Below are 22,050 nucleotides of genomic sequence, written 5' to 3'. Positions count from 1 at the left end.
AAGCCCTGCAGCAGCTAACACTTCTATCTCTGCTGCAGGTTATGCAAGAAGCTGAATCGGTATGTCCAGACCAACCCCTGGAGCTACAGCAGGGACGGTGAAGGAATGGTTTAATCGGGGGCTATTACAGAGACTAGCAGCAGTGGGAGGGAAGGAAGAGAAGGAACATCTCCTGTTTTCCTCATTGGCACAAGAGAGCTTGCTGTGAACTACAGTAGAGAAAGGAAAGTTGTAGGGCAGAAACCACTCATTCAACCCATCCCATTCCCCCCGTGATTGTGTAACCCACACACCTTATGGGCATGGTGTTCTGTCCCATCTAGTGGCACTGAGACCACTTAAAGAGAAAGCAATTAATGAGTCTGCTCTATAGCCTTAACTAACAGCAAGTTGGCTTTTAGCTCATGCAGTAGAGGCTCATGCACTAAGCTCCAGAGGTCCCAGGCTCAATCCCGCCCATTGACGACCAGGGTCTGTGGGTGTTACAATTGCACTGTGTGGTCCTGGTTTACTTTTACATTTTAAAAGGATTTAAAGTATATTTCCTATATGCCATAAATTACACTGTATTAGCTTAGCATTACTTAAACTTCATTATTAGCTTTCTAGAATAATCTTAAAGCATTCTGCAAACAGCTTTGTTATAATTAAATTAATTAGGGAACAAAGTACGTATAAAGTCTTCACAGATGGTGAATTTTGGTTTTCTAAGTCAGCCACTTCATAGAAATCATAGACTATCAGGGTTGGAAGGGACCTCAGGAGGTCATCTAGTCCAACCCCCTGCTCAAAGCAGGACCAATCCCCAATTTTTGCCCCAGATCCCTAAATGGCCCCCTCAAGGATTGAACTCACAACCCTGGGTTTAGCAGGCCAATGCTCAAACCACTGAGCTATCCCTCCCCTCCAACTTCACAGAGATGAAAGAGAATCCACTGAGGTATCCAAGCTAAGCAGCTTCTATGGCATGTAATGGCCAATCATCAGCAAGGTTTGGTCCTTCCCTGTGCTGGGAAGTACAAAAATCTCAACCCCGAAGATATAGCCATTTGGGATGGTATCTACTTCTTATGTTGCCTTTTCCGTTCCACCGCCATACGCAAGGCTTGCAGAATCAGGTGTGCATTATTCAGGATGTTGTATTCACTTAGATTTACCAGCCAGCGGTAATTCTCATCAGTGTATCTGACTGAGAATGTATCGTATGGGGAAGAGCAGCTAGTAACATCAACTTTGCCCCCCTCCGTCTCTGAGCAGCAGCGCATCACACCTAGGAAAAAGATTCAACAGGACATTGCTGTGGTATTGGGTTTATGGCAGTTTGATGACAACATTTTACACTAATAACAAACAGATTTGTGAGAGACAGAGTGAAACATGAGACTGAAACAAGGGCTGAGCATCTCACAGCAAGGGACAGTTGATGATAGGAGTAACAATGAAAATGGTAACTTTAACCAGTGGAGAGGTTCATAGAATTGAAATGACCAGTGGGGACCCAGCCAGTAGAAAGAGTCATCAAATGAGAAATGGGGATCCAGTCAATGGGTAGACTGGCCACGCTGACCCTTAGTTAAATGCTTTGCAGCTGTTGTTAACTTACCAGGTGCTTTATAATATTGGAAGGTGTCATTCACAAGTGGGAAAAAAACCACAATGGGGCTTCCTGGGGTTTCTGAATCTTGAAACAGGTAACACTCCTTTAGATTTTTCCTATCTTCCTCACTCAGGAAAACTTTTGGGAATGGGATTTTCTGCTCTGCATAGTACTTACAGGCCTGGTCCAGAGGCTAGAGCATTACAGAAGTGAACAGTATTAGATCCCAAAGAGGTTAAGATTATAGGATACCTATAAGATACTCCTGGCACACCTGTGAGGCTACATGTAGTTTGAGACCCATGGACTATGTTAATGACATCTACTATGTACTGTCCCCCCGCCGCCGCCCACCACAGAGTACTCAACACAAAATCATCATATGATACAAACAGAACTCAGTAACTGTTACAAACTGTAAATAGAGTTTTAAAGCTAGACGAATAACTACATTAAGAAAGGTTTCAGAATAACAACCGTGTTAGTCTGTATTCGTAAAAAGAAAAGGAGTACTTGTGGCACCTTAGAGACTAACCAATTTATTTGAGCATGAGCTTTCGTGAGCTACAGCTTACTTCATTGGATGCATACTGTGGAAGTATGCATCCGATGAAGTGAGCTGTAGCTCACGAAAGCTCATGCTCAAATAAATTGGTTAGTCTCTAAGGTGCCACAAGTACTCCTTTTCTTTTTACATTAAGAAAATGTTTTGGTTTCATGGTTAAGTGCTCAAAAGTCAGGAAACAATACAGTTTGGTTTGCGCATGCAATCACATACCCTTGCGTATAAGTATCATGATACCATTTTAAATTAGATTACATTTTCATTAGCTACAATGTTCTGTCTCAAGTAATATAATATATCTTACTTGATTCACAACCTGAAATGCATATGTCTAGCATCTTGTAGTACTATATACTACTCTATATATGCTAAACAAATAGAAAATAGTTTGTATCAACATGCTAAAAATCTCAGCATACTTCCTGCATGAAACTCATTTTATCCCAGTGGATGTTTAAAGATTAAATGATGCTTTGTTAGGCATACATACTGTGTATCATATAACTTGAAAAGTAGGGCCATAGCTATCGTCACTCACGAAAAAAAAGTCTATTCAAATATATCAATAGCCCAATGTTACAAAGATGGTCAATGTAAGCACGTGGCATTCCCACGCAGCCCCTAACAAAGTAAATACACTTAATATAAAGATCCAAATGTACTCTTTCCCTGGGCTAAGGCTTTATAGGTAACTTAATTAACATAACCACAAAACCTAAGATTCTGCCTAAATTCTCCCCCAAAGATAGCTTCCAGGGCTTTCCCTGTAGTATCCCTCATTCCCAGCCTATATAATTCTTCTGCTCCAGAAAGGCTATATATATATATATATATATATATATATATACACACACACACACATATATATCTAGTTGGAGGAAGCAGAAATTATTCTTCATCTTTATTCATACTTCTAGAATCTGAGTTTAATGTGACTCAACAGAAGATCCCTGCATTCCGATGCAGCATCTTTGAGTTTTCCACAATATTAGCCATCTTGTCTGAGATGAAGTCCTAATCAATTCAGCGTATATCATGACAGGTCTCTTTTACAACTCTGGTGGAAAACAGACTGATGTCTTTCGGAAGATTCAATAATTTCATAAATCAACATCAGACATTCCCAGCATAATAGGAGGGAATTGGAACAATTTCATTAACTGCTACACTGAAAGACTCACTGCAGGTGAAATGCATCTCACAAATCCCTGCTGCTAAAAGAATTCTACAACCGTATCCATTTTTTTACAGTTTCTAAGCCCTAGAGGTCTGTGATGATGAGATCACATGAAGATGGAAGTGAGACGTTTTAATAAACTGCAATGTGTAGATCAATGGTCTGAAACAAGGATTCATACCACTGACACTGGCAGCTGAATTTTCTCTCTCCTGGAATCACCTTCCTCTTCTAATGCTTGGAAATGGAAATAGAAGGATTAAAATGTAATTGATTTAATAAATTAGTTGAAATAATTGAAATAACATAATATTTCTAGCTATTAAGTATTGGAAGGTTACAGGCAAAAGGCTATCACTGGAGAAAACAAATGATAAATTGACTCCTCTCACCAAAGTCTGCGATCCTGCACTGTAACTTAAATGCAGGATGACATCCACTTTCCTCTCTGACCTTAAAAGTGGTGGGCAGCTGGTATTGATGAAAAATCCAGCATCTACCATGCCAAGGAGATCTGGTTGCTCACTCAGCTGGTTGGGAGACATGTCTAACACAGTATCTAAAAGGAAAATTTTTTTTGTCATAAGAAAAACAGTGTATGAGCAAATCTGCAACTTCTTTGAAGAAAACAGAGTTGAAAATGAAAGGGCTCATCCCATTGCTATACCACTATAGCTCAGCTTTATCCTAAAGGAATAACCTTCTCTGATTTAGGGTTCTCTGTGTTGTTCTATTCCTGGCTCTCTTAAACAGTTCCACCCCATTCTTGACCTGCAGGGGGCACCCAACTCTCTCCTTCTGCCTGCCTATAGGGCCAGAGTCCCGCAAAGCCCATAAGCACATGCTTATCTTTAAACACATACTTGCATACTTTGCTGGATTGGGGCCTTAGTCCTTTCTTTCTGCTCATAGAAAACTATGAACTTTGTCAAACGTCTATTAGTTAAACTCAGTGACTGTACCCCAAGGAGATGGAAGTTAAGCCCTACCAAACTGATATCAATACAGATTTTCAGCCTTGCACAATTCAGGTGATTGGTCAAACAATTGTTTTCTAAATTAGATTCAAATTTTGCTACTTATGGTGGGTTAGAAATGGATGCTCATTCACTCTCCTCCAAGCCCAGGTCGCCTCACTAAATTCCACACTCAAAACCACCTCAAAAGACACAGTTAAAAACCAGTGCTATTACCTTTCCATCTACAAAACTTCTCATTCCCCAGATAGTCATTATGGACCTGGAAGCCTTTGAGAAAATTGTGATATTGAGCAACTGACAGGCGATCTGTTAAAGCATCTCGAAGAGCAGTGGAAAAAGGGCCTTCAGGAGTGAGCATGTGAGTATTCACCTCATGTGGCCTCGTAGGCAGCATAGGCTCTTCCTCTGTACAAGGGGAGACAAGGAGAGAAAAGCTTTGGTTTCATATAACCTTTTTGGGGTGTTGTCCTTGTATTTAAGTGATGGTTGAGGCAGGTTTTAGGATGATTTATTTAACCAACAACAAACAATAACTTTTAAAGTAACCATGGTACCGTTGTTGCTGTAATATTGCCCAGTTTTATTCTCTGTGTTGGTCTCTGAAACTGGTTCTGGTCTGTGTGTGTGCTGGTCTGTGAGATTCAACAGCAAATGTGATACTGCATCCTTTTCATCTGCAGGATGTGTGGCAACTTTCAACTGCCTGCTGAAGCTTAACCCTTTTTTAACACACTCTGTAGTTTTGGTAGTTATCATAATTGTGGCAATATTTTCCCCTGATTTGCATCCTCCTCTTTTAAGTCCATGCATCATGGTAATTCTCTTTCAGCTGAGGAGGGTCCCATCAGTGCTGCTCCTAGCCCAGCCAAAAGAACTTAGCAGAGCAGCATAAGGCATTCCCCTGGGTCTATCTGTGGCTTCTGCAGAATTTAAAAAACCTTCCTGGAGAGAATATGTTCACACTATGTGACAGGCTTCATATGTCAGATAGGCAAGAATCTCCAATTTAAACATGAATGAAAGGCGAAGTTGAGGTATAAAAAGGTCTCACCAATATCAACTACTCTGTCTCGAGTCCACCTGTGCCAGAAGTCTTCTGAACTGTTGGACAAACTCCAGATGTATAACAGGTTCAGGGAAAATACACTGCTCCACATGCCTGTGAAGGGAAAGAGATTTTATGGAAACTAATTTAGTGAACATTTGGAAGCATCTAATTGAAAACTGCCTTTTGCTTTCTCCATCAACTTGTTCAATTTTCTTCCACTTAATTTTTGTGGGAGCCTGAGGAGCACAATTCAAAGATTCCTAAACCTTCAAGTTTTAATGTATTTGACACTTCAAAGGTGCTGACTTTAACTCTAATTGAAGACATCAACTACAGGGAGTGTTAGATCTCTAACTTACCACAGGTAACGTTGCACTCGAAACCAAGGAAGTGATGGGAGAGAAACCCAGGTGTAGAAATACTCTCTCAGGAAGCTGAATAGAGCTTTATTGCAATAAGCCTGAGATCATCCTATGCACTTATCTTTCCTGGTGGTTCCCTAACTACACTGAGCAGGGCTCTCCTGTCTCTACAAAGGTCATCCCAGCCTTGAGTTGCCCTGAATCCCCTTTGAATGGGGATTCTCTGGTTGTCCCACAGTTTACCCTATCAACAGGGAAAGTCCCCCTGGCGTGTTAAAGGGTTCTGTCATCTCCCCAAACCCTCCTCATCCCCCTGCATTCCACCCACTGTTTTTTTCCTTCTAAGATCAACTTTTCTGCCCACACCCTCTCTCATATGTCTCAGACTCGCACTTTGGGCTTCTCAGATGGGGGCTGCTCTGAACAGCTCTCTCAAACAGTCCCATCTGGAACCACATCTACCATTTTAACATTATCTTTGAGCAAAACACTCTGTTTGACTTCCTTTTAAACATGCTTTTAGGATATGTAGGCTGAGCCCTTACAGCTTCTCAAGGAAGAGAAGATGGGAGTCAGCATGTACACAGAATGTATTACAGTCTCATTTTTAATACTGGTGATAAATCCGTATCTCCATTAGCTGCATGCTGGCTAGAGACACGGCGTCAAGCTAAACTTGGCTGTGGACCGAGAACTCAAAATGTCCTGAACTTCAGACTTTTTTTTTCAAATCGCTCCATTCTAATGAGGAGCTGGAGGATACTGGAATGAGGAAACTGGGGAAGGCAACTCTGATGTAGTGAGGGCTGACAACAGATGAAGATCCTGGAAGGGGAGACTGGGATGAGGATCCCGAGGGAGTGAAGGCTGAGACCGGCCAGGTGCAGAGCCTGGAACAAAGATTCAGGAATGAGGTAGGGAAGAAGCGACAGGACTGAGACAGGGACAGGACAGACAGGTATGTGTGACCAATAGAGAACATTCCCATCCAGACCAGGAACAGAACCCAATGTTCCTGAGTCTTATCACCCTCTGCCATGAGCAAATATCTATGAAAACCATCTTGCAAAGTATGTGTCTCATCCTCCTTGAGTGGCTGGTTCACATAAAGGATGACAACCTACTACTGCTACCAATTATTCCCTTAGGTCAAGTGACAGAGGCTTGTGTGGTGGTCCTAAAGTTTCCAGCACTGCTGATGACCCAAGTGGTAGTCAATATGACATCCTCTGACGGATTTACTGTTTTTAATTTTGCTTTTTTTAAATACTCGGGAAATTATATACAAAAACACTATGTTAAAGGAACATTAATTTGCCCTGTTGTGCATATGTATTATGATAGAATCCTCAATTACATGATGACATAATATTTTTTCCACAGAACCTTGCCTCATGTACAGGATGGACTTGCTCTGAGGATGAATCAGGGTTATGTAGTGAAGGAATCCATGTCTTGTCTGGTGCAGAAATTGAAAGGTGAGTAGTGAATGAGGCAGAGTATTGCAGAATGAGAAAGGATGGTCTCCTGTATAAGGCAATTGAATGCTGCTCTGGAGAATTTTTTTCTATCTCTGCCTCTGCCACAAAGTTCCTGTATGATGTTGGGCAAGTTACGTAAACCAAACTACTCACACGTTGTCACTATTTGTGTGTGCCTCACTTTCTGGGTGCCCGACTTGAGACTCTTGCATCTGATTTGCAGAAGCACTGAGCACCCACAGCTGCATCTGAAATCACTAGAAATTGCTTTGACCACATGAAGTGCTATCTAATGCTAACTACTCTGAAAAATCAGGCCTTAGGCATCTCAAATTGGGCACCCAAAATCAGTGGATGCTTTTCACCTTAATCTCTTTGTGCTTCTATTCCCCGTCTGGGAATAACTGGGAATAATACCATCTTCTCACCTCACATGGGATATTGTGAACTAATTCAAATGATGGTTTTGAAGCACTCAAATACTTCAGAGATAAGCACCATAGAAAAGCCCATGAGTTCATTAATAATTCTGTATCCAGAGCAGTGTTTGAATGGTGTGCAGCAAATAAGGCCTAGGGCCAGACACTGAAAAATGAGGAGAAAACAAAATATTGAATAGTTGCGCATTGAGTGAGCACCATCCACCTTATGGACTGTTGGAGAAAGGGGTCCTGTGGAAAAATAGTATGCAAACATGTCATTGAAGACTCTATCATAATTAGAGCGGGATGAAATTTTTCAGTTTAAACTTTTTTCACCAAAATATGCAGATTCTAGTCAACTGAAACATTTCACAGTCAAATTTGCTGAATTGTTTCTGTAAAAAAACAAAATACTGAAAAAGATCTATATCTATTGTTTTGACATTTTTAAAATGAAAAGTTACAATTTTTCTATTCAAAATGACTTACTTTGAATTTAATTTACATTTTTTAAAAAATAACCAAAATCAAAATGAAATGTTTCATTTTGGGTAAAGTAAAACGTTTCCTGGTACCTGAAACAAATTGTTTTGACTTTTTTGTTTCACCAAAAAATGTGAAAAATATTTGGTTTGGTTTTGATTTTTCTGTTTAGCCACTGAACCGAAACTTGTTGTACAACTCATACTTGTTCATACTTGTTCATACTCAAACTTGTTCATATTGCATATGAACAAGGAGGCCAAATTATAGTTGCACAGACAACTTTAATTGTAGCATTTCCTAACTTTTGATTACTTTATTTTGCAATCTTAACATTCCTTTAGCATACTTATTTGGATGTAATGATAGATAGATAGATACACATATGAACGCACACGCATCTCTTGGCGGGCACTATACTAGTACTGAATGTTACAGACCAACAAATATCCACTTTCTGGTTATGGTTTTGTGTTAGTACAGTAGGTTGACATTTCGCAGGACAATACATCACCAAGAAGGTAACAGATCCGGGTTTCAGGGAGCCTCTTTAACAGACGTCCCATAAAGAACTCGCTTCCCAAATCCTCCGTGCGAACAAATGCTCCATATTTCAGGAATCCCATCTCATAGGGAGTGAACTCAACCCATTCTGCAAACAGAGCCACAAAAAAAGACATTCAGAAATGTCTCCCAAATGACTTGAAAGAGAGATACTGCTACTAAATTAAGCAAAGAGTTTGAGATGGACTAAGCCTTCTGTTTTCTATCTGATCTTTGCAAAGTATAATTTACAAACCACCATCTTCTAGGCCAGATTTTCAAAGTCAGATGCACGAAGCTGAGTTCATGAATTTGTGTGTGCCTCTTTTACATGTGCAGTTACCTTATGTGCAAGTTAGGCAACTAGCTTGGCATGTGCACACATAAATACATGGTTTTGTGGACTTGTGGCACCTTAGAGACTAACCAATTTATTTGAGCATAAGCTTTCGTGATGCAGCCGATGAAGTGAGCTGTAGCTCATGAAAGCTTATGGTCAAATAAATTGGTTAGTCTCTAAGGTGCCACAAGTCCTCCTTTTCTTTTTGCGAATACAGACTAACACGGCTGCTACTCTGAAACCTGTCATTGTTTTGTGTGTGCACGCTAGGCCTAATTCTGCTTTCACTTTCACTGGTTTTACACCAGGATAACTCCCCTGACATCGGTGGAGTTAGCAGAATCAGGCCTATTGTGTGCATAAATTAGGTGTACACAAATGTATATGTGCAACTCTCTGTGTTTACCTAGAAAATCTGGTTCAAAGTAAATGATTTGATTCCATATATGTGACACTGATGATCATGAAGGCAGATATTTTCTCTTTCACTAGCAGGGATGTTCTCTTCAAATCCAGGGTAAAGGTCTTTTAATGGCAGTGTAAAGAAAGCCCAGGACTGAAAGAACATGGGGAATTAATTTCCTTTTCATCCAAGGGGGTGTAGTACTTCCAACTCAGCAGTGAAAGGAAGCCCAGTATTTGATTTGCTTTTCTCTCTTCTTGGCTGAAGAGAAAAATACTGAAGTATTGATGAGCAAGATTCAGTGAAGTCCTCTTGGGTCATGAAAACAGCATTAATTTCTCAAAATATTTCCAATGGTTTCTTCTTCTAATCATGCCAGATCATATTCTGAGAACAGCCTGTCTTATGATATTTCTACACTTCTACTTCTAATCCTGAAATTTGGAATCCCCGAAACTCTCCTCTTGTACCAAAACTGTAAGCTTTGGAGGGCATGGGCTGCCTCTTTGGGTATGTCCACACAACAACCATGAGGCACAAATGCAGCACATGCATTTATACCCAAACTAGCTTTGATCATGCTAGGTCACTAAAAATAGCAGTGTGGGTCTGACGACGCAGGTGGTGGCATGGACTAGCCACCCAAGTACAGTCCTGCCCAGGGCCCTAGGTACGTACTCAGGTGGCTAGCCCATGCTATGCTGCCTATGCTGCCGTGGCTACCCTGCTATTTTTTAGCAAACTAGCTCCATTATGGCTAGTTGGGTATGCCTACATGTGCTGTCCTGATTGCAGTAGAGACATACCCTCTGCAAATGTCTGTACAGCAGAAATAGGGCTGCGGTCTATAAGCGTTTCCAGAGTGCAAAGAACAAACAACAACAACTGAACAGGTATGCCTACGACTAAACCCAAACCTTGGTAAATTTATAATCAAACACATCACTTGAACATCAAAGTTACCTTTGAAATCTAGAGTGCTATACTTGTCCCGGACATTGACTGCCACATAGATGGGCAACGGGTTCTGACCCTCATTCACCGCTTCCTGCTGGTCTGAGAGTTTATGGTTCTCCTTCTGTTTTTTGAAGAAAAACAGTTACCTGAGAATGCATGAAATGACACAGGAACCTCTCTACTGTGAATTAGATTGCAGCATTTATGCCCCAGCCCTGTACGCAGGGTGGCACAGAACCATGCCACCCCAGGAGAAACACTGGCAGTGATTGTTCCTCAGGCAGATACAATCCCCCCGGGCTACTCAGTGCACACAGGTGTACACAGTCTGCACTTCCTGATGTTTCAGCTTTGCTTTGTGAGCTGGTGCAAGGAAGGGAAGGGCCACAACGCTGTCATCTCCCCAACCCCTTTCAAGCAATTTGCTCCCCAGGGTGGAGTGGGGATCTATTGCACTTTCCATGTTCCTGCAGCCAAAATACAATTTATTTAATGTGTGGCAGGGGTGACCAAACTGGTTCATGAGCTGCATGAGGCTTTTTTACAGTTAATGTGCAGCTCGCGAAGCCCCCATGTGCATCCCATTCTCCACCTACCAGACTGAGGGGGAGCTTGGGGTTTCTGCCCTGTAAAGAGGGGGGTCTCGGGTCTTCAGCCTGGTGTGGAGTGCCTTCCAGGGCTCTGGGCTTCACCAGGAGTGGGGCTGAAGCCCCCGTCAGGTGGGCCCCATGGGCCTGAAGCCCCACTCCAGCTGGCGCACCATGGCTCTCGAATTTCTGAACAGTGTCATATGCGGCTCGGAGGGTCAGTAAGTTTGGCCAGCCCGATATATGGTATGCATTTATACCTAACCATTCCAAAATAAATTTGATTCCAATAGAATTTCCTGATGCAGATAACTCTACAGCACCACAGGGCATGCAATCTCTCCTCACAGATTTATTGCTCCTAATTCTTATAGAGAAAACATCTGCAGCTCTCTGAGAAAATAAATAGATACTGTACCCCATCATGCAGCATATACTCAATGATCAGCCCCCACAGATCTATAAATGATGTCCTGTATCCCTCTCGTTTACGCTGACACAGCTGCTGGTTAAAATATTTCATGCGATCCATAGAGAAACAACTCATCTTGCATTTGGTCACACATTTCTGGGCTTCACGGATTTTCTCATCTAGATCCTTCTGTGACCAATAAGCATCTTTATACAAGCATGACATGGTCCTGGGGAAGGGTAATATATAAAAAAAAACATTAACAAAAAATAATCTACAAAAAATCTGTCCTTTTGTTAGAGTGTCAGTTTTAAGTGTTTCTTGTAGTTTGTGCACTACTCAATTTTTTTATAGCAGTTTGTGGGGGAAAATATCATTTGAGGTGTCTATGACTGTTCTATAAAAGGCTCATGTGAGTACATTTTTTCTAGTGTTTGATATTTCCTTTTTCCAACGACTGCCGCATTTTAAAGAGTAAAATTAATAGGAGTGAATCTTTAGTTTGCATGATTGGATAATTTATTGTAAAGAGTTGAAATTTTATTTTCTATGTTTATTTTTCACGATAAATATAAGTTAGTTTTGACTGATGACAGTATCCTGGCATCACATTATAGTCAGCATCAATTTTATGGCGCTCCTTAGTATATGGCTCTCTGTTCTGGATGCATTTCTTAATGCTTAGCAACCCATTTGATCTTGCTGGCCTTGTGAGAGGAAAACGAGAGATAAAATGTAGTCTTGTGGTTAACGTAGTGACCTAGGCCATAAGCAACATGGGTTCAAATCCTGGCTTTACTACAGGGTTTCTGTGTGACGATGGGCAAGTCATTTCTGTACCAAATGACTGGAGGATACCAAACGTGATGCCAATTTTTAAAAAGGGCTCCAGAGGTGACCCCGACAATTACAGGCCAGTAAGTCTGACTTCAGTACCTGGCAACTGGATGAAACTATAGTAAAGAACAGAATTGTCAGACAACTCGATGAAAATAATTTGTTGAGGAAGAGTCAACATGGTTTTTGTAAAGGGAAATAACACTTCACCAATCTACTAGAATTCTTTGAGGTGGTCAACAAGTATGTGTACAAGGGAATACAGAACACTTAGATTTTCAGAAAACAAGGTCCCACACCAAAGGCTTATAAGCAAAGTAAGCTATCATGGGATAAGAGGGAAGGTCCTCTCATGGATCGGTAACTGGTTAAAAGATAGGAAGCAAAGGGTAGGAATAAATGGTCAGTTTCCAGAATGGAGAGAAACAAATAGTGGCGTCCTCCCAGGGGTCTGTACTGGTATCACTACTAGTCAATATATTCATTAATGATCTGAAAAAAGGGGTAAATGGTGATGTGGCAAAATTTGCAGATGATACAAAACTATTCAAGATAGTTAAGTCCAAAGCAGGCTGCGAAGGGCTACAAAGGGATCTCACAAAATTGGGTAACTGGGCAACAAAATGGCAGATGAAATTCTATGTTGACAAATGGAAATAATGCACATCAGAAAACACAATACCAACTATATATATAAAATGATAGGGTCTGAATTAGCTGTTACCACTCAAGAAAGAGATCTTGGAGTCATATATAGTTCTCTGAAAATATCCATTCAATGTGCAGCAGCAGTCAAAAAAGCTAGCAAAATATTGGGAATAATTAAGAAAGGGATAGATAATAAGACAGAAAATATCATATTGCCTCTATATAAACCCATGGTATGCTCACATCTTGAATACTGTGTGCAGATGTGGTCACCCCATCTCGAAAAAGATATACTGGAATTGAAAAAGGTTCAGAAAAAGTCAACAAAAATTATTAGGGGTATGGAACAACTCCCATATGAGGAGAGATTAATAAAGATTGGGACTTTTCATCTTGGGAAAGAAATGACTAGGCGGTGATATGTCATAAAATCATGACTGGTGTGGAGAAAGTAAATAAGGAAGTGTTATTTACTCCTTCTCATTACACAAGAACCCAGGTGTCACCAAATGAAATTAACAGGCAGCAGGTTTAAAACAAACAAAAGGAAATATTAGACAATTAGAATAAGCATGTGAATTTTAGAGCACTTAGAAAAATCAGCTGTTAAACCATACTGATTAAACTTTCTAGTGCAGGCCACACCTCAGCTAGTCTCAATCTTAACTACAGTGGTGCTATCACCCCACTTTAAGGCCATCATTTATCTTATTACAGCGCAGACTGGGCCAAAGGGTGCCAGACAGACAGACCAATGTTTAGGGTGAAATGGCACTGCACTGCCCCAGGGAACTCTGGGAGAGATAGTTGATCCCATCCCAAATGTACGGTGTACAGGACAAATATGCACGCTGCACTGCCATGCTTCCTCTGTACAACCAACCAGCCCCACCTCGTAGTAGTGGTAGCCCCAAACAGCAACGGACAACCGTGGAAACAGGTTTGGACTCAAAGCTATAAACAACAACAAATCCCTAACACCAGTGCTTAACACTACCCATTTTCTTTAGATAGAGCTGGTGCAACTTATTAAAGGATTTTAACTGCAGTAGATGGAAAGTTGGAAGATGTAATAAATCATTTGGAGCAAGAGGCAGGTAAAGAAATGTTAGACAAAGTCAAACTTTCAAATCAAGGTAATTTTTAATGACCTGTAACTGAAAAGCAGTTTGTTAGATTTTCTTCAGACTTTGCAGAATCTTCACAGCCATTCTGGCAATTTTCAGACCAAACCAAAATGTCAAGACAACTTATGGGGAAGGGCTAAAATAAGGTTTTATAATAGAAGCTGGTTGCACCTTTACTTATGGAGAGGCTACTAGCTCTCCATAATAAAAATAGGATTACAATCTTTATGATGGAGAGCTGCTATTAACATCTCCATGATATTTTTTACCAGAGCTCTTTGTATCAACATCTTACAGAAAGATTAAATAAAAACCCTGATTGAGTCCTGCTTACCATGTCGTGCCAGACAAACCACTCAGGTATGTTGCACAGTCTAAGACATTTAATTTCTTGAGACCCAATAGACTGCCATATGTTGTTGTAAATGATCTCATTCCACCACCTGTTGTCATGATGGCCACCACTGGAATCTGTTCAACACAAAGACAGAAAGATAGTGCAAACCAAGCACACATGATTACTCAGAACTGGAAATGGACTGGAAATGGAACACTGGACCCAGTTCAGTTCCAACATTTCATAGTTTTTTCTCTGTTTATTGGATCAGAACTGGAACAGCAAATCCAAATACATCTTTCCTCGGGGTAAGTTTGGAATCACATATGGATCCAAATACAGTGGGTCAACCACGCCTCTATAGAGAAGGGCAGGAATCATAGTAAGTTCAGGTGCTTTTATTCATGCAAGAAATGTAGTATTCACCCCCAGCCATCTCATTTCCTCATTGCTCCATTCTATTCTATTCCCCCTTTCTTTTTTTAAATCCCCTTATCAACCTGTGAGAAAATTCATACAGCTCAGGGAATGTTGTTTAATCACCCTGACAGGGACCTTCCCCCCACCCCCCGCAGGCATCATGTAAGCTTAATGTTCCATCCAGTCACTTCACAGCAGTGTTTTAAGAAGGTGGTATGTGAACCAATACAGTTTGGGAGCTGTACACAGCGTTGTCATCATAGCCATATGGAAATCGAGGAAACCTTCACCAGACACCAGGCAACTATCTAACCCAGCTTTCAAGTTTACCTCCCAAACGACTGAGAGGATAAAGTGTCAACAACAATAATTTTTATACTTACAAAAACATAACTTAAGAGTCTTTTGGAACAGAAACACTTAGCTATAGGGGTTGCATGTGCTCCAGCTATTATTTGTATATTAGCCACATTTGCTGTCCAGTTTGCTGAGCACTCACACGAGGGAAGGAGGGAGCGGACACCCAGGATTCCACTGCACATACCTCGTGGTCCTGCAGGTCCTCTTCTAGCTGGAGAACATTTTTCAGGGCAGCAGCAACATACTTCTTTCTTTTACACAGGAAATCCTTCTCCTCTGCACACAGGTCATAACCTAAGCGCACATCTAGGTCTTGTGGGCAGGAACAAGGACTAGGACAAACACATGCTTTTTATTACATATTAATATTCCTAGTCAATTTCAGGACTTACACTACAGAAAATCCTACACATATGTACAGACAAAGCTTTTCCACACCCCGGTATAATCAGGTTGATGTAATATAATAAGCAGAGAAGAGGATGATGTCAGTATTAGCAGATATTTTAATTTTATTTTCTAAAATTAGCTAAAGTTATATATTGTTGCAATTTATTGAAGTGGAAATTCTGCTTCACCTCTAAGGTTAAAAACCTAACAGGCCAAATTTTCAAAGGAGCCTCCTGAATGATGACTGCAAAATTGGTGGAGTGTCATCACCCTCTTGTGGCTAAATACTACCACAGAATCACATTTACGTTTTTAATATGTAATCATGGCGCCCTCTACTGGCAGCAGTCCATACAGGATACAGGGTTTAAATCAGGGATCTCAAACACAAATGACCATGAGGGCCACATGAGGACTACTGCATTGGCCCGAGGGCCGCATCGCTGATACCCTCCCCTCGCTACCCCTGCCCCCACTCCACCCCATCCATGAGGCCCCGCCCCTTCCCCGCCTCTTCCCACCCCTTCCCCAAATCCCCGCCCCTGCCCCACCTCTTCTCCGCCTCCTCCCCTGAGTGGACGGCTCCCTGCTCCTCCCCACTCTCTCCTGGAAAGCTCTAAGTGCTGGCAACAGCTGTTTGGCGGCGGGAAGTGCCTGGAGTTAGGCGGGTGGGGAAGGGGGCAGGAGCTTGGTGGGCCACAGAAAATAACCCCGCGGGCCGTGTGTTTGAGACCCCCAGTTTAAATCCTAGCCCTATTGAAGTCAATGGGAGTATTGTCATTGATTTCAATGGGGCCAGGATTTCACTCTAGAAACTCTAACCCTCCTACTCAAGCATGGCTTTTCATAGCTAAGCACTAGTGGATTTCTTTCATGTCTAGTTTTAGTCAAAAATTGCAAAGCACAATCTTACGGAGGAAGATTATGGGCATGTCAAATTTAAATTTTAAAAACAAAACTGGTTTTAAAGTTATCCAAGTGCAAAGATGAAAAGGGGTATAGAAAACATTTTTTTCCTTCACCAAGAATAACTCAGAAACAGATAAGTGGATTTTCTTCAGCATTTCAAATGAAATTAACTTTTGGACTAACGGCTTGAAAAATTTAACAACAAAATATTAGTTACAAGCAGAATCCTGTGTAGTCTGCCACAGTCTGGACCTAAATTATTCAACACAACTTTCTTATTTCTGTGCTAAATTCTGCATCGGAGCTGCAATTTCTGCTGCATTATGAAATGAATAAAAAGGTTTCTGTTGCAATAAACAATTTTAGAAGTTCACTGCACTGATTGTAATATTCATTTAAATATTTAATGCAATACAAACTCGTTCTGAATCTAAGAGACAATTTGCAGCAGAGTCCAGTGCTGGTGCGCCATGCAGATCAGAAGTCATGCAGCACGACACCATTTTTCATTTTATATTAACATAGTTTTTGATGGTGATTGGTAGGATTATCCTTTCCTCATCAGATACAGATCCCCATATCTAGCTGCACCCACTATATTAAGGGACAATCCTGTCCCTAGCTCAGTGGCGGCAGAGGGCCATTGGTACAATGCTACTTGTAAGGTTCTGCTGCATGGAGAGGATAAGATCTATGGACTCTATACAGGGAATCTGAGCTGCTGTGCATCCTAAGGACTGGCTCACAGAGCAAAGAATGGGGGCAGGACAGGGCTAGGCTGGACGCAACGGACCCATCACTATTCAGATCCACCAGAACATTCATGACAGAAGCAGGGGCGGGGAGAGAGAGAGAACAGTGTAAAACTGGCAGACCCCGGTCATTGTCGGGATCAAACCTGGGACCTCTGGAGCTTAGTGCATGAGCCTCTACTGCATGAGCTAAAAGCCATATGGCCCTTATGAAGGCTGAAGGAGACTCATTAATCTCTCTCTAAGTGGTCTTGGTGTAGAGTGACCAGATGTCCCAATTTTATAGGGACAGTCCTGATTTTGGGGGCTTTTTCTTATATTACCCCTCACCCCCTGTTCTGATTTTTCACACTTGCTATCTGGTCACCCTATCTCGGTGACACCAGATGGGATGGAACACCACATCCAGAAGGTGTGTGGGTTACAACAGCATGAGCTATGACAGCCTTAGAAGTATGCTGGTAAACACGGAGTAGCTACTTTACACTGCTGAACCAGGGTCTGGAGCAGAGGGATAATTCCTTTTTCCCACTTGCAGAACCCAGCTACTTGGGCTCAGTGCAGTTGGGAAGGGTTTGCCCCTTAGTGATTATATTTAGTGAACTCAGTAATGCAGGGCTGTTATTGTTGTTGTGGCTGGAAGATAAATACATTAATAAGCAGATGTAACGCTAAAAGGAACTGCTTAGTATAGTGGGTGTATAATTTTTGACTGCTTTGAAATTAGTTTCACATTCTAAAAGTTATAGATAAGTTTATTGTTTGGCAGCCCAGAGGTATTTTCATAAACTGAGCAGCAGAAACTGGTCCTTACTGTCAGACCAGTTGATCAAGAAGGCAGTGGTGGTAAGGGACTCCCCTGTGAGTGCTATTCTGCAGTGACTGCTGTACACAGAACTAAAAAAGCCTTTTTCAAATGCTGAAAAAGAATGAACTTTGCTGTATTGTGATTGATTAAGACCCTGCTTCAGTAAGGCATTTAAGCACATGTTTAAGCCTCTCCCTATTCAGGAAAGGATTTAAGAATGTATTTAAGTAGGTACTTTAGTACTCTCCCGAATAGGGATGCTTTCTTGAATTGGGATCTTAATCTGCCAAAGCTATATATTTATATAAGGTTATGAATAACACTAAGGAAGTGGGCAACAGATCAGTCAGTGTGTGCATAAATTGCTAGCTACCCTGTCTAATGTAGCTTTTATCTAATGTCCAGTGTCATATACTGGGTATGTGTTGTGCATTCTTTTAAAAAAATACATTCTAGTTTTCAATCCAAAGAGGTTTGTTTTTTTTACAAATGCAGAAAGTGGCAAAGCTTGGCTGACAATGTCACTAGCACTCAAAGAAACAGGAGAAGAGCTCTTACCAGTCTTCTGCCTTCACATGCAGATCAAATCTTTTCTCCTGAAAAACAAGAATGTCAGTATGAAGGTACAATCATAGTTTTAAGCTTTCCTTCCTTCCCTTCAGCCTTGAGAGTGAGATTTATTTCCTCCCCAACAAGACACAGCAGCCACAAAATTGAGTCCCCCCACTAATCCAAGAGATGTATATAGCTTCAAAACCACTAATTTATTTGTAGTAGAATTTATTCTGAGTAGCTCAGTATTTCCCAAAGGTTTCAGACAACTGTACCAATTTACCTGACTGTGACCTAACTGGCACCAGCCAGTTCCCTCCAGTGCCCATTCAATTATGCAAACCATCAAACGCAACGAAGAATGCAATCTTGGAGCTCCCAAATTCAGTCTCATAACTGCAAGATTTTGACTAGAACCAGTCAAAGATCTATTGTGTATTAGACAGTGCACAAATGAAAATAAGATATACCAGGGCCCAGCAGAAAGGCTCATGATTAAGGCAGGGAATGGAAATCTAGCGTACGAGTCTCAAAAGCCTGAAGTACCAGTGCTGGAGCTTGTTTCTGTGGTTAGGAAGCATATTGGATGCCAGGTTGTTTCGAAAAGGTTTGCCAGACTGAGAAACATTTCATTTTTTCTTAGATGTAATATTTTTGGGAAAAATGTAAGTGCTTGTGCCCACATTTATACAGGCAAAGCAATTAACTGCACATGCTAACCATGCTAATTGGTATTTGCATATACATTTTCTACCAGTACTTGCAGTAGACAGATTTCCTTGCACAAATATATGCAAGCCTGTTGCATGTGAATCTTAGCCTCTATTGTTTAAAAATCTGGTTGTTACAGTCCTTATAATATTTCTTTGTGTGTCTGTATTTTTTGTTTGTTTAGTGCAATGTGCCGTACATATGGTTGACATCAATACACCCTTCTGAGACAGAGAGAGCTAGATGGATAGCAGTGACGGCAAGACAGATATTATAAACTGCACCAAGAAACTCATCTCCATCATAGGTCACCTTCTAAAGCAAAAGGACAACACTTGCCTCTAAATCTATGAAGGCAGACTGGCCAGCTTACTGTACAGATGAGGAGCTGTTCTGAGTGGCAGAGTTGGGGATGGGGAGGGAGTGCGGCTGGGGAATTAAGGGGGTGGAATGCATACAGGCTAGGGAACTGGGACTCCCTGCTGGCCAGCCTGCCTCTCCTCTTTTTAAAGGACAGTTCAAGACACATTTGCACAGCACCAGTATTTTTTTAATACCATCAGCCCAGATTGTCTCTTGGAGATCTGGACACTGAAAAGACACTGCTGTGGCACCATCCCTCTTCACTGGCCCCACAAAATGTCCCTTTACGGATGCTTGCTCAGTGCAGAAGGGGCTGAGCAAACTGTATATGGGAGGTGGAGATGGAGCAAGAAGGTGTGAGAACTTGTCAACTGTTTGAAATGGACCACCTTGATTGCATTGGCCTCAAAATCACTACGAAAGTGATTTTTCCCTCCCTTGGTATTCACCCCTTCTTGTCAACTGTTGAGAATAGGCCACTTCCACCTTAATTGAATTGTCTCGTTAGCACTGACCCCTCACTTGGTAAGGCAACTCCCATCTTTTCATGTGCTGTGTATTTATACCTGCCTACTTGTATTTTCCACTCCATACATCTGATGAAGTGGGTTTTAGCCCACAAAAGCTTATGCTCAAATAAACATGTTAGTCTCTAAAGTGCCACAAGGACTCCTCGTTGTTTTTGCTAACATGGGTACCACTCTGAAACCTGAGAAGCAGTAGTCATCCCTGCAGCACAGATCCCAGCTCCATGCAGAAGGAACCAGTTCCTTTCTCCAAGGTCTGAGGAGAAATTCATAGAGTTTTTCACCCTCTTAGTACCCTCCTGCAGGTTTTTTCTGCAGGAAGGGATAATCTAGCCCTTTATTCTTACATTATAATTTTTTAATGGGTCACTGTTAATTCCTAAAGGTTGGCAGCCAGAACTCACCTCTGCTACTGTTACTCTCTCTCCCAAGGGGAGCGAATTCAGCATCATGACTGGGGAGCCTGTGTTTATAATGTAGGTACAGGTACACTGGGGGGAAAAAAAGTTTATTTGCGCAAAAAGGAAAAGGTTACCCTGATCCCCCATCAAAATAGATCATGTTATCTACATGTTACTATTATGTTTATAAAGGACAGTTATAACATACAGCATTGTAACGCTTCTTCTTCGGTAGCATAACATTCAGTGTTGGCTCCATATACTTGACATAGTGGAACTTGGTAGGAAACAAAGGGCTAATGATGGCATCAGGGCCCAGTGTAAGATACTGTGTTCCTTCGTGGGAACCTTTCACTGTAAGGGAGAGGTCTTTCCCTGAAGGAAAAAGACAAAGCACACAGAGAACCTTAATATTATCTGACTGCAAAATTATGCTTACGTGATCAAATTTAAGAAAACACTTAGGAGTTCTCTATATTGCATTCAAAGAGTCTATTTAATAAACCAAGAAAAACATAATCCCACTAGAAAGAAACCTAGTACTCAGATAAACAACAGGAAACCTAATGTATACAAGTATGACAGAACTAATGCTCATGGAAAATAACGACCATGCTTTTTCATACTAAAAAAACTAGACGTAGTTAATTCCAGTTCACAGCTGTAGCTCATCTACTAAACTCTTAATACTAAATGTGATCTGCATAAAATAGTCAACTTCTGTGTGTAGTAATAAGTGTCTGTATGATACACTAAACAATTTCTTCAAATCTTTTCCGCAGCACGCTGTATTTTATTGTCCTTGTTCCATGATTGTAATGTATGAAATAAGCTCTTTTCTCTCTCAAAACACATAGGCTTACATTTTCAAAAGTGCTGCCTGATTCTGGGTACCCAATTTGAGACACCTTGAGGGGGCCTGACTTTTAGGAAGTACTGAGCACATGCCCACTGAAAATCAGGTCCTTTTCAGATGTCTTCAGTTTAACATTAACATCACCATCACTTTTTAAAATGTAGGCCATATAATACAGAGCAATGTATTCAATATGTCATGGAGACATCAAAAATATTTGAATCAAAGGGATTAAAATAATCAAGCAAGATTTTTGACAAATGATATACGTTGGTGGGATGTAGCTGAAATTAGGATAAGAAGGAGATTTGTATTGAAGGGGTTCATGCACATGGGGTTTTAATGGAAATTTTTGTGCACTATAGTCCAGTGAAGCAAATTTCTACTATAGCATTTTATATCATACACACTAACCAAGAGTTCTAGTTAAATGACTCATAGACTAATTTCTTTGGGTCCATTTGCTTTATATTTAGTTCCTTCACATACAATAAGTTGGTATTATAATAATCTTCCCTATAGTTCTTGCATGGGTTATTATAGCATCTTAATGCTGCCTGCTCAGCACGTCTGAAAATTGTTCTTGCACTAAATCTGGATTTAGGAGCCTAACTTTATGGGTTTTGTTTGTTTGTGTGTTTGGTCTTGCCCCAGTTCCACACCATGGCATGTATGCTCTAGAATGGATTTGTTTA

The 22,050-nt window shown here is 41.0% G+C and overlaps 1 protein-coding gene across 1 annotated transcript in view; it reads right to left on the bottom strand.

Annotated features, from left to right (window-relative positions):
• Positions 1 to 704: 704 nt before the first annotated feature.
• LOC311521473 (cytosolic phospholipase A2 epsilon-like) overlaps positions 705 to 22,050 on the bottom strand; it is a gene marked incomplete at its 5' end in the record, with an annotated part of 40,019 nt that continues 18,673 nt past the window's right edge. The window contains 13 exons of the mRNA XM_084629807.1: positions 705 to 1,270; positions 1,604 to 1,790; positions 3,732 to 3,898; positions 4,533 to 4,724; positions 5,371 to 5,478; positions 8,630 to 8,767; positions 10,365 to 10,479; positions 11,364 to 11,586; positions 14,304 to 14,440; positions 15,271 to 15,418; positions 18,504 to 18,541; positions 20,503 to 20,589; positions 20,708 to 20,874. Of these exons, the coding sequence (XP_084485933.1) occupies positions 1,062 to 1,270; positions 1,604 to 1,790; positions 3,732 to 3,898; positions 4,533 to 4,724; positions 5,371 to 5,478; positions 8,630 to 8,767; positions 10,365 to 10,479; positions 11,364 to 11,586; positions 14,304 to 14,440; positions 15,271 to 15,418; positions 18,504 to 18,541; positions 20,503 to 20,589; positions 20,708 to 20,874 (1,916 nt within the window). The 3' untranslated portion in view covers positions 705 to 1,061. The remainder of the gene's footprint in view (positions 1,271 to 1,603; positions 1,791 to 3,731; positions 3,899 to 4,532; positions 4,725 to 5,370; positions 5,479 to 8,629; positions 8,768 to 10,364; positions 10,480 to 11,363; positions 11,587 to 14,303; positions 14,441 to 15,270; positions 15,419 to 18,503; positions 18,542 to 20,502; positions 20,590 to 20,707; positions 20,875 to 22,050) is intronic.

The sequence above is a fragment of the Lepidochelys olivacea genome, assembly GCF_965140295.1.
Source record: "Lepidochelys olivacea isolate rLepOli2 genome assembly, chromosome: 6".
NCBI classification, from domain to species: Eukaryota; Metazoa; Chordata; order Testudines; family Cheloniidae; genus Lepidochelys; species Lepidochelys olivacea.
The sequence above is the reverse complement of the archived record's forward strand: the minus strand, read 5'-3'. Positions and strand labels throughout refer to the sequence as shown.